General features: G+C 39.9%; 1 protein-coding gene across 2 annotated transcripts in view; it reads left to right on the forward strand.

The window, feature by feature from the left end:
• Positions 1-15,344, forward strand: part of KCNQ5 (potassium voltage-gated channel subfamily Q member 5) — a 530,762-nt gene that overhangs the window by 399,687 nt on the left and 115,731 nt on the right. For both annotated transcript variants that reach the window (XM_048845923.2, XM_048845922.2), the window contains exon 3: positions 7,979-8,105. In XM_048845923.2, the coding sequence (XP_048701880.2) occupies positions 7,979-8,105 (127 nt within the window). The remainder of the gene's footprint in view (positions 1-7,978; positions 8,106-15,344) is intronic.

The following is a 15,344-nucleotide window of genomic DNA, read 5'->3' on the forward strand; positions in this document are numbered from 1 at the left end:
AAGAGTTGTACATTTAGATCAAAATGTATTAGGCTGGGAGGACTGGGGAACTGTTTCTATGATATTCCATTAATTGATGCATTAAAATTAGTATTTAAAGTTAAAATTTCCGATGTTTCAGCATGAAGCACAGCCATACTTTTGCCTTGAACCTGAATTTCTATGAAATCTCTAATTTTCTAAGTACCTAACAATCACTGAAATCATTTTAATAGAAAATGTCGGGCATTGTCACAGGAATTTGGCGTGTGTTGAATACAAAGTAGTAGAAACAGTGCTTTTTACCTGAATTCCTCTTATTGATTTGTGAAAATGGAATGACAAACACATGCAAGACCTAAAGACTTTAGGATATTATGAACAGATAAATGGATAACGAATATGTAAAAGAACAACTCACAAGGAAACAAGTAAGGCTTTATACTGTAAAGAATTGAATTAAAGAAGGGTGTCACTCGTGCGGTCTACACCTGGGTGTGCACCTGAGAGCTAGGAACAGTGAGCAAGCACTGCCCAAACCCATGTGGCATAGCAACCCATGGGATTCATTGGTTGGATCTAATCATAACAGACTGGTGTCAGTGCAGTTATGGGGGTGGAGCCATATTGTAACAGTTGGAACCTTTACACTTTTCTTTGTCAAAGTGTTGCACGTGGCTGATCCAAAAGGGTCAAGGAGGATGTGGGGCATATTTGCCACTTATCCCTAAAGCAGTCAGCTGTAAAGGAGAAGTGCAGAGTGCACCCCCTTAAAGGGGAGATGCAGTAGCTGTTATCCTCTGGAACTCTGGAAGCCTTTGGATTGTTTGAGGCACAATGCCTCCCAGATTTTCAGAGATGGGGCAGCGCAGCATTCAGGGGGCAATGCAATAATGACACAATTTTATGTCATTCTGAAAACAAGAACTATTAATTGTAGGACCCAATCCTGTACTCATCGCTCAGGAATCAGTAGAGCAGGGGTTTACAAACTTCATTGCACTGCACCACCCATTCTGACAACAAAAATTACTACAGGACCCCAGGAGGGGGGACTGAAGCCTGAGTCCACCAAGTCCTGCCACCCTGGGTGCGAGGGAGCAAAGCCAAATTCCCACCGCCCCAGGCCCAGGGGCCAAAGCCCAAGGTCTTCAGCCCCAGGCAGGGGGCCTGTAACCTGAGCCCTGCTGCCTAGGGCTGAAGCCCTCGGGCTGTACTTGGGCTTTGGCCCTAGGCCCTAGCAAGTCTAAGCCAGCCCTGGCAACCCCACTAAAATGGGGCCATGATTCGCTTTGGGATCTTGATCCACAGTTTGAGAACCACTGCTAGAGTTTTACCTGACAAGGGGTGCAGGGCATGGTCCTGGAACCAAGATAAACTGTTATGTTCTTCTTTTAATTGAGTGAGCAAACATTTCAACTTCCCATAAACTGTGAATCATAAAGCACTATTATTATTTTATTTGCATTATGCTAGCACCTAGCCATTATTATTTGGATGATGCCATTTATGTGTCATAGAAGTTTTACAGGTTACCAAACTAAAATTGCAGAAGCTGATGCAAAGTCATCAGGAATCGAAGATGTGAGAAAAATTAGTTCTTTCTTTTTCTGGTAGCTTGAAAATAATAAATACATTTGTTTTCAAGACTTTCTGGACCAGAGCTGGTGTAAATTGGCATAGCTCCATCTGACCCACTGGAGTTAAGCTGATTTACACCAACTGAGAATCTGGCTCTATGTGTTTCCATTAATATAGAGATGCTGGTTTTATCTGATGTTTATATTAACGTTTATTTCACAGGACTATTTTGATAGATTCTGGTTCACTTTCTAAGTTCCTGAAAACCATTGGCACAGAGACCCCAATCTACAATGAGCTCTGTACAAACAGGGCCTATACCCATTAGAAGCTCCGTTGCAAATAATATCTTAGTTTAGTGCTCTACATAAGATTATGAAACTTTATTTTAAGTACAGAAAATATAAGTAAAATAAGAGAAGAGCTATTGTTTTGTATGCAGATCTCTTGTATGCAATAGCTAGTGTAACTAATTAACCATGACTCTCTTATGGCTGGGAAAAATAACCCAGAATTTACAATATCAGCATTTTTTCTTTACTTAAATACCATCTGATTCTGTAAAATAATGGTCTGGAACCAAGGGAACCTGATGGCCACAGCAGGTATGCAGCAAATTAACCCAAGGTTATTTAGAGTTTTAATGAATAATTATATTAATTAATGCAGAAATTAAAATAGTTTTTAGCCATTTGAATGTTATATTAAGGGAAATTTCTTATCACAGAAAAGCGTCTGAGAAGCATGCTAATTTAATAACAAAGTACAGTTTGAATCCTAATTAGAGAGAGGGAAAACAAACAAAAAGCACTAACAATATCTGTTACTCTGTTTGAGTTGTTACCCTGTTTGAGTTCATTAATTATCAGCCCAGTTTACTGAAGCCCTATAAAACCTTTTGTTAATTTCATATTTGATCTGCTTTCCTGGGCCAGATACATTATATATGCACAAGGGCTGCAAGACTGAAACACACATTCTTATCTCCTACTGATGTTAATGGGAATTTTGAATGTAAAAAAATGTCAGTTCAGATGGAGCTGATACTATTGTGTCCTGTTGAGCAGAATTAATAGCATTCCAGGAAGTAGTGAAGACTTTTTTCCCACTCAAATGATCTGTTTTATCAATTACTGGGGAAAACTTGGGCTTGGTTACTCACCCCCTCTACAAAAGGCTACCATTCGTAGTGTATATGTAGTCACGGGTGAAGTCTACCCTGATGAGTTCCTTAAAGAGGCCAGATTAAAGAACAGTGTGGTCTTATTCTGATTTACGTGTCTGTGTGTGTTGCTTAGAATGACATATTTACAATACCTTTTAAAATGATATAAAGTCACTATAAGGAATCCAATAACTGTCCAAATTATTATGTATATTTCCAGTTATGTTTGGTCCTTGTGTCTCCATCACTGAGGGACAAAACAAAAAACCAACAATATTCAAAGTATTTAAAAGTCTGGATTTTGTTCTCATTTTTGTAGTAAGTAGGAATTTTCTGTAGGCTCATAGCTTCACCTGCTTTCATATATAAAATAAAAATCCTGAATTTGATTTGTTTTACACAGGAGTAACTCCATTGACCTCAGGGAAGTTAATCTAGGCTCACACTGGTGTAAGGAAAATCAGAACCAGGTGAACGGTGTCTAAGTAGATGAGCAGCCACACATAAAAAACATTTAGTAAAGTATCCATATGAGTCTGATCCTGCTCTCTCTTGCCAAAAGTACAATTAACGTCAATGGTTTGGGAGGAGTAAGGGCAGTGTAACTGGGTCCCAGAAGTCCTGCCTAGACATCAGTAGGACAGAAAATGGAAATGGAAATCTGAAATTCTATCTCCAACTCCCTCAGTTGCTCCCTTGGTATTGAAGTACCTGTAGCGTTTAAAGTCTTCCAGTGGTTTGAGGCATCCAGCAGTAGTAGCTCGTGCCAACTGTAATAACTGGCACAAGCACTGGGTTTCATTCTTGACTCTGATTTTCCTGTCCTGTGGTCTAATACAAAATTTCAAATTTATTCAAGTGTAGCTTATGACCTGTGAGCTTCTTATACCCTTTAAATGATGATTTTTAAAAAAATCTCATATAGAAATTGTTATAAATATAAAGGGAAGGGTAACCACCTTTCTGTGTACAGTGCTATAAGATCCCTCCTGGCCAGAGGCACCATCCTGTTACCTGTAAAGGCTTAAGAAGCTCAGCTAACCTGGCGGGTACCTGACCCAAAGGACCAATAAGGGGACAAGATACTTTCAAATCTTGGAGCGGGGGAGGAGGCTTTTGTTTGTGTTCTTTGTTTACATGTTGTTCTCTCTTGGGACTGAGAGAGGCCAGACAGAAATCCGTCTTCTCCCACCCATCCTAATCCAAGTCTCCAGTATTGCAACCAGTATAGGTAAGCCAGGCAAGGTGGATTAGTTTATCTTTTGTTTTATGTGAATTTTCCCTGTGTTAAGAGGGAGCTTTATTCCTGTTTTCTGTAACTATAAGGTTTTACCCAGAGGGGGATCTTCTGTGTTTTGAATCCCTGTAAAGTATTTTCCATCCTGATTTTACAGAGATGATTTTTACCTTTCTTTTTTTTAAATAAAATCCTTCTTTTAAGAATCTGACTGATTTTTCCATTATTCCAAGATCCAGGGGTTTTGGGTCTTTGACGATTTTGTAACAAATTGGTTAGGATGTTATTCTCAAGCCTCCTCAGGAAAGGGGGTGTGTAGGGCTTGGAGGGATATTTTGGGGGAAGACATCTCCAAGTGGTCTCTTTCCCTGTTCTTTGTTTAAAACGCTTGGTGGTGGCAGCATACTGTTCAAGGACAAGGCAAAGTTTGTACCTTGGGGAAGTTTTTAATCTAAGGTGGTAAGAATAAGCTTAGGGGGTCTTTCATGCGGGTCCCCACATCTGTATCCTAGAGTTCAGAGTGGGGAAGGAACCCTGACAGAAATATAGGTTGAAAAATATGACTCTTCCAGTCATTTAGCTAAAGCAATGGCCACTGGAGACCTGATCCTGCAAGGTAATAGGATCATTTGCCAAGTGGTCGCATTTAAAATTTATTTTATTTGTGAAAAATTCTACTGGCTTGAGAGAGATTCTCTATACTTAAACGGGCAATACTGCTAGAAATGGTGATATGTCTCAGAATAAAACTGAGGTGTTTCAATCTACGTATCCAATCTAAAAAAATTCATACTCTTGCGAAGAATGTCTGAAAGCAAATTCTTTATCTCTTTTACTCTCTTGACTTAAATATGCCCAAATGGACTTTTTTTCTTCAAATTGTGTGTGTGAAAGAGAGAAAGTGTGCTTTCTGACAGAAAAGACCTTGTACCACAGGGCACCTTGAATCACATACAAGATTTCAAGACACAATGAATTCCCTTACCACCCTCCCCCCCACTTACTATAGCTACGAAAACACTGAGAACAGGAATTCCTAATGGTAATATTGTAAATGAACTCTAAACAAAACGGGCAGTAATAGACACCAGTGTGAAGTTACATAAAGTTTAATACACTTTATCTCATTCATTATATCAGCAATATATGCTGTGAGTTTCAGCCAAATGGTTAATGCTGTAAAATAATACTTCTGTATAGTATTCATGAATGAATTTCATTCTTGCCTATTCTAGCTCAGAAGCATTAGTGGGGCCTGGACCATGAAGGAGAGCATCTTTCTATGTGTATGAATCAGATTCAGTACATGAGATGAAGAGATTATGACAGTTTCAGCGTGCTTCCCATGCATATACATACCCCGTTTGCCATACAAACTAGTTTTGTAGTAATTCGTTCAAAATGTGACTAGATTTTAACAAGCAAGAGATTTTTAAGGGAATCAAGACAGTGACTGGAGATCTACCTTCCACCACTCCCAAAGAAAAAGTAAACTTCACCAAGGAAATCAAGTGTAAAATGACTAGATCCCTTCCATGAACACACAAAAAGTTGGAAACCTCATCTGACCATATGTAAGCCAGATTTAGCCATTTACAATATAAAAGTGGTAGCTAAATAACTAAAATACTATTTCTCTAGTTTTTCCAACCAGATTGTATTTCCTTTTTTCATTCTTGGCCAACAGGGAATTGACCCATAGGGAATCTGCCACATGCTAAACCACTATTGAGAATTACTAGAAAAAGGAAGTATTTTGCAATATAGTTAATGAATTGATTAAGCAAGAAAATTAATAAGGAACATAAATACACTAGAGTACTGTGCAGTAATTCTGTCCATAGACTTACCTTAGTGCTTGCTGAAATAGCGTAATTAATCCCACTAACCTATCGTGTTAATTGTTCTTTGGATTTTCTTTAAAACAAAGCAATGCTAGGCCTTTTCTGTTACTGTGTTATGGATAAGGACATCTCATCTTAGGTTTATATGTGATTTATGAATTTAAATACAAGGATTTACAAAGGTGAAAAAGGAAGCTTCCAGAGGGGCTTATAAGTACAGTTTAATAAATGTGATAAATTTAAATCAAGCTGACACATCATTTTAGGAAGGGATTGCATGTTTGGAAAAAGCTGTACGTAAGGATAGGCAAACACAGTACAGAATATATGAATATAAGGCCATTAATTATAAGTTAAGTCGGCATTATTACACACCACAAAACTATGTATGCCATTAGTTCATGTAAATGAGTCCCTGAGCTAACCATAGGTGCTGTCTGCAACTGACTTGCTTTCAGGAGTTTTAGGCTTTTACTGTGTAAAAAAAAAAGAAAAGAAAAACCAAAAACATATGAATGATTCCTGAAAAAAAATCAAAGGTGGGTCAACCCTTTTCCTGCAAATATTCCTCTGTTTAATTTATTTGTAATGCTTACTTACTGGTACCATGCTAGTCCTTATCCTGTAAAGATAACAAATTAATTGGTTGACATAGAACAGCTTTATTCTGGACAGAGAAATGTTGTCACCTGTCAAATAAAATATAATTTTCGTCCTTCATTTCTTGATAAACTGCTTAATAAGTTCCATCAAGTACTTTTCTCTTCCATTTGCAAGTTAACCAAACTCTCATTTAATCATTTTAAAACCAGTATACCATATCAATGACATTTTGGGAGTAAATCTAAATGAAGATTATAATACCATGCCTGTATTCAATGCACTATTTCACATCATGTCTTTGAATTCCAATCACTTTAAGAAATAGTGAGCTAAATTCTATTTAGTTAAACTGCTGTAACTCCATTGACTTCACTGATTTTACTGAAAGCAGAATTTGGCCTGCCGTATGTGCCGCAAATATAGATTGAAACTTTTGAAATGTGTAGACCAGGGATCGGCAACCTTTGGCACCCGGCCCGTCAGGGATATCTGCTGGTGGCCTGGGACGGTTTGTTTACCTGCAGCGTCTGCAGGTTCGGCCGATTGCAGCTCTCACTGGCCGCGGTTTGCCATTCCAGGCCCATTGGGGCTGCGGGAAGCATTGTGGGCCAAGGGATGTGTTGGCCGCCGCTTCCAGCAGCCCCCACTAGCCTGGAACGGTGAACCGCGGCCAGTGGGAACTGTGATTGGCCGAACCTGCGGACGCTACAGGTAAACAAACCGTCCCGGCCCACCAGCGGATATCCCTTATGAGTCGCATGCCAAAGGTTGCCAATCCCTGGTGTAGACAATTGAAAGACAATTTCAACTTGAAAGTAAAGAAAACAAGGCCAGATTTTCAAAGGTTTTACACACACAGTTTTATGTGAAAAACTTACACACAATTTGCGCATACATTTACTGGGACACAAACTGTATATGCCATTGGCCAGTTATGGTCACTTCTCTTACCTGACTTTAATGAGAGCAGGAACCAGCCCTAAATCAGAAGGACAATACTGCTAACACATGCTGCACCAGATGAGCACATGGGGGTTTTATCTCAGACTGGTACAGAATAAAACAGTGTTTCCTGAATTCCTATGTGTGGCCTAAATTATTTCACATGCATATCATTACCATGAAGTAAAATGAGAATGTACCTGCCAGAATACTAAGCTTTCAAAATAAGAGCCCAGTTTTGAATATGTATATTATTGAGTAACTTGTAAAATCACCTGGGGCCTGATTGTGGAACTTTGAAAGTCACTGAGAGTTTTGCCATTGACATTTATGGTGCAGGACTGGACACTTAATTCTTTCACATTAAATAGCTGACTTTAGAAGATATTTAGTGATGCACAGATAAGGACCGTGCCCTTAATAGGGACACTTTTGGGTGTTTGTATTTACTGTATGGACATGCAAGTCCTAGTATTTTGATGCCCTACAGAACCAGTTTGGTTTGATTCAGGAAAAGGAATACAGTTGCATTAGATGAATTGACTCGTCAGGCATAATTGTCAAGTATTTCTTGCTATTTTGTTTCTGGAGCCTGCAACAGACATGTCTCTTATTTTCCCTTTCCAGGAGTTTGTCATGATTGTTGTGTTTGGTTTGGAATATATCATTCGTATCTGGTCAGCTGGCTGCTGTTGTCGCTACCGAGGATGGCAAGGAAGATTGCGATTTGCGAGGAAACCATTCTGTGTAATAGGTGAGTTTCCCAATTAATTTCAATGTAAATTCCAAAAGTTACAACCTAGACATCACAGGTTGGCTGATTTCTTGCACACATAATAACAGATTCAGTTTATTTACTTGATTTTACTGTAATTCTTTAAAAAAATGTCTGATTTGGAACCAACATGTTGGTGCAATAGTGAACCTGTGTAACAGCAGGATCTCAGCTTCATTACCCTCATCCTCTGACCTCCTTGTTCTCTCCAGTTGCTATTTGCACTCACTTGTTGCAACTCATTTCAAATTAGATTATAAACTCCTAGGGGCAGGAGACATATTGGCCTGTGTTTGTACAACACCTGGCACCAGGGGTCCCCAACCTAATTGCAGTAGCACCCAAAGGCCCCAATGCAAATAACAAATAATCTCACCAAAAAAGTCCTTCAGTTGCAGTGGGGCTGTAATGAGGGAAATATGAGTAGGTGGAATTCCCAAAAGAATCACTTTTGTTGAAGCTGTGATGTTTAGAATGCAAGAGCAGCCAATATTAGCCACGTTGCAGGTTCCTTACAAGTACACTGACCAAAGTAAGTATGGGTGTGTCAGGTAAAGGTTGATTGGGAGTGTATAGAGAAGGTCACAGTGGGTTTCTACCATTTTGCATTACTCAGAGGTGTATCATCTATAAAAGCATCATTATTAAGCACTTTACAATAAGTCCTATAATTATCAATTGTAGGGGCTTTTTCCCAATAAATACAGTAGAACTTTGAGTCCCATATCCGAACCATGGTTAGCCAGATCTAATGTGAAATTAGGGAACAACATGTCCCCTGAGGCTTACTGCACAGTTGGCTAAAGAGGAAAGCAGGGAGAGGAAGTTACCTGTTTCCCCAAGGCAACTGGCTGAAGAGGAGACAGAAGGGACTCGTGTGTAGAAACTCCACTCTCTCCTGTCTTCTCCAGGCAGCCTTCATTGGGGAAGCCAGCCCCTCAGACATTCCCTCTCCCTGAATTCAGCCATATGACTCCCCTGATTAATCAAACCCATGGGTATTTGCAGGTTTTTGGTACACTCAACTCTTTCTAATAATCAAGGTTCTACTGTACATAATTCCAGATAACAGAACCAGACAGTTCAGCACAGGTGGTTTATTAACAATAAAACAAGTCAAACATTTAAATAGCAGAAACATGTTTAACATCCCAGATTACTTGCTGCTGTCCTAGAACTCTTTGTTTGGAGATAGCCACAATTTGTTCAATCCAGCTTCAGTTTATCTTCAGTTTTCTTTCCTCCTACTGTGTGCAAGCCTTTTGCTGCTAACTAACTTCATTTTGGAGGTGTTAATTCCTTGCATAAAGTAAGTTAGTTAAGGGACACAGTCATGCTCAAAGTTACACATCCAAACCTGTGTTACTTACGAACCTGTCGATAATTAAAGAAGGCCAGATTATGGCCCATTCTGGGCACTAGCCGAAGGGAGTAAGAAGGGCATAAAGCACCCCATGTACCATAACGCAGCTTCCAGGACCTGGTGGGTAGCATGCTCCACAGTGCCGCTGTGTCCCCTCCTGCGTGCCAATGAGCAGGAAGGAGTAAGGAGTGAATACAGCTTTGACTCTGACCCCTGGCGGTGTATCTACACCAGCATATCAGGGAGCACATTCTGGCAGTCAGTCTCCCTTCTGGGCCATTCTAGGAGCAACACTGCAACATAGACTCCATTGCATGGGGCTAGGTCACAATCTAGACCAGAATTTTAAGCAATCGTTATATACTTTTCACTGTTTTCCCTGATTGTTTCTTGCTCTTCACTTGTTTCTAACTATTAAACTGGCCCCATTTGTTCCTATCTCTGCTTTTTCTCTTGGTCTATAGTATTCTCATGCTTCATGCCTCATGCTGCAGCATTTAAAAAATGAACTAATGGAAAAAAACGTAAGGAATGCCTTTCTATTTGTTAGCATTTGTAAAATGTTTTTCCTGAGTGGGGACTCTAAATGTTGGGCCTAAACTATCTGACAGTATTGCTCTAAATACTTAGCAATTTTCCTTTATGGGTTATTTTATTTTTACTTTTTGAACCACTTGAAAACTAGCATTCTTTTCTATTGTTTTTAATAGGTCTACTAATAATGGTGAGTCATATGGCTTTATTAGCTGAACTCCCCATTAAAGTCAAAGTAGAGTTCCTCTAAAATCCCATGACTAGATTTGGCTTTTTGTTTTTTAATCCTTATTTACAGTTCATTCATTCTACTTCCCATTTCAATGTAATAGTGATATCTTTACAGCCATGGTCTGTTTGCCCTTAATTTAACTTGCCTGTATATCCTCAGCAGATCTAACTACTTTTGCAGTCAAACACAATTACTTAGGTCATTGGCCTAAGAGGTAGAAATAATAAATGTTCAGATTACCAAAAAGGTCAAGTTCAGAGAGCCTTTCTTTTGTTTAGATTTCATTAATGACCTGTCAGTGTGTAGTACTCACAACCAAAGGCCAATACTTACAATAATGAGCCTATGATATCAGTAAGTCTGACAAGTTAGTTTACAAACAACTCTGGGTGCTCCTTGGTAAGAAAAGATACATCAGTACATGTTGGCCTGCTTTGCACCCTATTTGCTGTCTCAGAGGATATGGGAAATATAATTGTGCTATTCATCCTGGCTATGTATTTTGTGTTAGATTGAGAACTGCCTGATATCCCTTATTTTATCTAATTACTACTTGGCCAGTGTATCTCATCCACAGAGCACACAAGCGCTGACCCGTGTACTAGGCATATCAATTAGAAGCTGGAATTTCAGGACTGCAAAGGAATGTTGCCATGTTGTGCTGTAGAGGCTCACAGCGGTGAAGGGATCAAGGCCCTCACTTCCTAGCTTCTCTTTATTGGGCCCCAATGACTGTTGATTTAATATATGATCTGTCCTAATTTTGACATATCTGTCCTTTATTTAGAAAAATGATCATTTGGATTCCAGTACTATTTATATGGGTCTTTAATTTATCCTCTTCACTAAGGCAGTCAGACTGGTCAGATTGTGTCACTGAAGCGCAGGGTTGTGTAGGAGGAAGTGCACAGCCATACAGGACTTGGAAGAGTTTCCAAAAAGCAGCATGCCTCAGGAGGGAGCAATGCTCTCTGAAGTTCTCCAGTATGCAAAGCCGTACTGGATCAGACCAAAGATCCATCTAGCCCAGTATCCTGTCTTCCAGCGGTGACCAATGGCAGGTGCTTCAGAGAGAATGAACAGAACAGATAATCATCAAGTGATCCACCCCCTGTTGCCTATTCCCAGCTTCTGGCAAACAGAGGCTAAGGACACCATCCCTGCCCATCCTGGCTAATAGCTATTGGTGGACCTATCCTCCATTAATTTATCTAGTTCTTCTTTGAACCCTGTTATCGTCTTGGCCTTCACAACACCTTCTGGCAAAGAATTCCACAGTTGTGTTGTGTGTGAAGAAATACAACCTTTTGTTCATTTTAAACCTGCTGCCTATTAATTTCATTTGGTTGTGAGCAGTAAATAACACTTCCTTATTTACTTTCTCCACACTAGTCATGATTTTATAGATTTCTATCATACCTCCCTTAGTCGTCTCTTTTCCAAGCTGAAAAGTCCCAGTCTTATTAATCTCGCCTCATATGGAAGCTGTTCCATACCCCTGATCATTTTTTTTGGCCCTTTTCTGTACCTTTTTCAATTCCAATATATCTCTTTTTGAGATGGGGGACCAGATCTGCATGTAGTATTCAAGATGTGGGCATATCTAGGACACACTTACCCTAGGATGTTGCAGCCACAAAACAGAAAAATCTGAGCCACTGCAAAATTACAATTTTTCATTAAAAGTCAGAAGGAACAAATCTGTGTTTGTGCGGTATTTAGCACAATAGAGTTTTGTCCGTGACTGGGGTTCGTAGGTGCTATTTCAATATTTAAAGCAAGAAATGAGAATAATAACAAGAAACTATCAGTTCTGTTAGGCAATTCATTGACATCCCAAAACAAAAAGTGCACTTGAATGGCAAAAATACACTTCTTCCTTTAAAAAGGCATTGGCTTTGTAGCTAGCATAGGGAAGGATGGTGTAGTTATTAGAGCTGGGTGAAATGTTTTTTGGAAAAATGGTTTACTTGTTGAAAAATGCAGTTTCAGTCAATCCAAAACTATTTGCAAATTTGATCCTATAAATTTCATCTGGGAAAAACTTTTCCAGGGCCAGATTCAGAGTGTGAGCATCCCCATCTCTCCCTATAACCTTTAGCACAGAGATTAAGGCACCTGGGATGTGGAAGACCCAGGGTTTGAATCCCCATTCTGGAACAGGAACTTGAGCACAGATCTACTCCTCCCATATGAGCATCCCCACCACTAGCCTATAGGGTATTCAGACAGGGTGGAGGGGGGGTTGCTCTCAGTCTCTCTTGTTGAAACCATTGCACTTTGAGTAAATATTAGAGCAGAGACTTGAACTCAGCCTCCACCCTTCAAGGCAGTGCCCTAACCACCAGGGTGCAGGCTATTCTGCATTCAGTCTCTCCTGTTGCAGCTGTTCTAATCTGAATAAACAGCCAAACATTCATTGTGTCAAAGAGAGAGCGTGAGAACAACTCTCCAGCTTGGTGATTAAGGCACTCACCTGGGAGGTAGAAAACATGGATTCAAATCTTCTCTCTGCCTGGATTCAGAGTAGTCATTTGAATCTACATCTACCTCATCTTGAAAAATCAATTATTTGCCCATCTCTGATAGTTATCCATTGTGACAGGGGGAGGAGGACTTGGGGGTTCTGTTTTAGGTGGAGCTGGGATATCCAGGAAGAAATGTGCCAGAGGCGGCTTCAGAGACAAACTGGAGGGATGGATTTATGACTCGCGAGTATAAAGATGATAGCTGAAGCCATGACAGCTGATGAGGTCACCCAGGTCTGGAGAGAACAAAGGAAGGGACATGTCCCTTTTGATTCAGGCTGAAAAGGAGGAGAGAGAAGAAAGTAGAACTGCCCAGGAAGAGGACACTAAAGGAGCACTACGAGAGGTAGGAGATCGAGTTGAGTAATTGTTCCTGAAAGTCCAGTGAGGACAATCAATGAGGATGGCAAAGTGTATTGTTTCAAAACAGCAGACAGAAAGAGGAGAATGAAGAAGTCACACTTGGATTTGTTCAGGAAGAGATGACTGGTGACTTTCATTAATGCAATTTGAGTGGAGTGAAGTAGGGGAAAGCCAGATTGAAAAGACTCCAGGAGTCAGCAATGTAGAAGCCACAATCGTGGGACTAGGCAACATGCTCAAGGAACTTGGAAGTCAATGGGAGGAGAAAGATTAGACAGTAGCTGATAAGGCAGGAGGGACTGAGAAAAGATTTTTTAGCATAGGGCGGAGGCATATCTGAAGAGAGAGGCAAAGGAATCAGAGGAGAGACAGAAAGTGATTACAGATGCATGAGAGAAGAAAAAGAATGGCATGGGGGAGGTCAAGAGGTGAGAGCAGATGAAAAAGAAAAGTGAGTAGATAATTATCGTAATTATTTCAACATTTTCCTTTCCGGCCCTAGTACCCCCAGTTCATACATAACAATCTCAATCAGCACCTTATCATAGCAAATACAGATACACTGTGAAATTGTCTCTAAATTCAGAAAAATATTTGTTAAGGGATTGTGCAAGTGGCATGTCTACAGAAAAGTTTAATAGTTTAAAAGTGAAATAAAAACTGTGATCGATATGATATTTCCTACACATCTACAATTGATCCAGCCATTTCCCTTCTTCTGGGAGACAGGATTAGCTAGGAATGTCAGATCTTGAATACCACCTCACATATTAGAGGGTTAGAATGGAAAACCCTCATACATCCACATTATTATTTTAAAAGAACTTTCATGGACATCTTACAGAAACACATGGCTATAAAGCCGCTCTGATACTGGGGTGTTTTAATTATTGGTCTAGCCATCACTGCTCTTAGAATCTGTCTCCAGTGTTTGTGGTCATTTGCTTCTGTGTTTGAGGTGTGAAAATTATGTGTTCCATCACAGTGTAACCATAGTCACATATATCACTTGATTACATGGAGTGAGGAAAAAGAAATTAATCACCCAAACTTATGGCCAAAGTCAGAGATCTGCCTTCTACAATTTCCCAAACTTCTTGAGTTTCCACCAGTTTTCCTTCATTTCTTGGCCTTCCAGTGTGCCTAGTCCCATGAAATACTACCCTCTCCTAACTAGAGAAGCTACCATCTTATCAATGGATACTTTTGTAAGGACATTATTTATCCTTTAAATCTGCAATGCTCCTTCTAACCAGAGGTACCAGTAAAGTATTAATGGTCTGATGGATGCACCAGTAGCAAACATACAAGCTATCTAGATCAGCTCCCACTTTGGTTTGGTGTTTGTCCTGATTTCCCAATTCAGCTGAAGTATGTCTGCAGTTGCTGGCACGGTAGTGTGACACAACTCACTGTGTTTGTAACCAGAATGAACTGGTTACTGAAAAGGGCCTTTCTGTAGCATGAGAAGACAGCAAAGAGCTGACTACCCCAGCCAAACATCTTTCTCCTTCTTTTTTTTACTCTTCAATAAATCCATATTGACCAGATAACTCAGGCAAAGGTGTTCAGCGGTGGTCCCTCATCTCCTTCCTTTCCCAGACCCTGAGAAGTCTGTCCTGTGAGAATTACCATCTTTTGCTTTTCTGGAGTCTTATTACAGGCTGAAGTAGCTGGAAAACTGCTCCATGTTAGATCTTGTAAAAAATTAATCAAAGCCATGAATAAAAGGCACCACTAACAAACTTATCATTAGGTTCTCGTTAAGACTTTTGCTTTTGTGCTTTATTATGATGTCACCACCATCTCTCAGTAAATTGTTGCATACAGCAGGGAGAAAATTTAATTCTTGAACTTGTGTTATACCAATAAAATAAAAACTAGCAGGATCTTATTAAAGGGAATAAGGCAAAATGCCACATTTATTGTGAATGCAGAAAGAATCATAGTAAGCAGTTAGTTATAGCTATAACATTCCGTTCAATTTCATATTTATTCACACATTCATTCATACGCACGCACACACAGGTTCTACAAAGTTGTTATCATAGTTACCAGCCTTAGAGTTGCTCATGCCAAGCCACTGGCCAGGTAACCTGGACACGAGGAGGGAGCAGGGCCTTGTCAGATGCACATCTGATGCTCCTGGAAGTTGGTTTGCAGAATCAGACCCCAAAGTTCTCAGTTTCTAGAGTCCA

Source organism: Caretta caretta, chromosome 3 (assembly GCF_965140235.1).
Source record: "Caretta caretta isolate rCarCar2 chromosome 3, rCarCar1.hap1, whole genome shotgun sequence".
Classification (NCBI taxonomy): Eukaryota; Metazoa; Chordata; order Testudines; family Cheloniidae; genus Caretta; species Caretta caretta.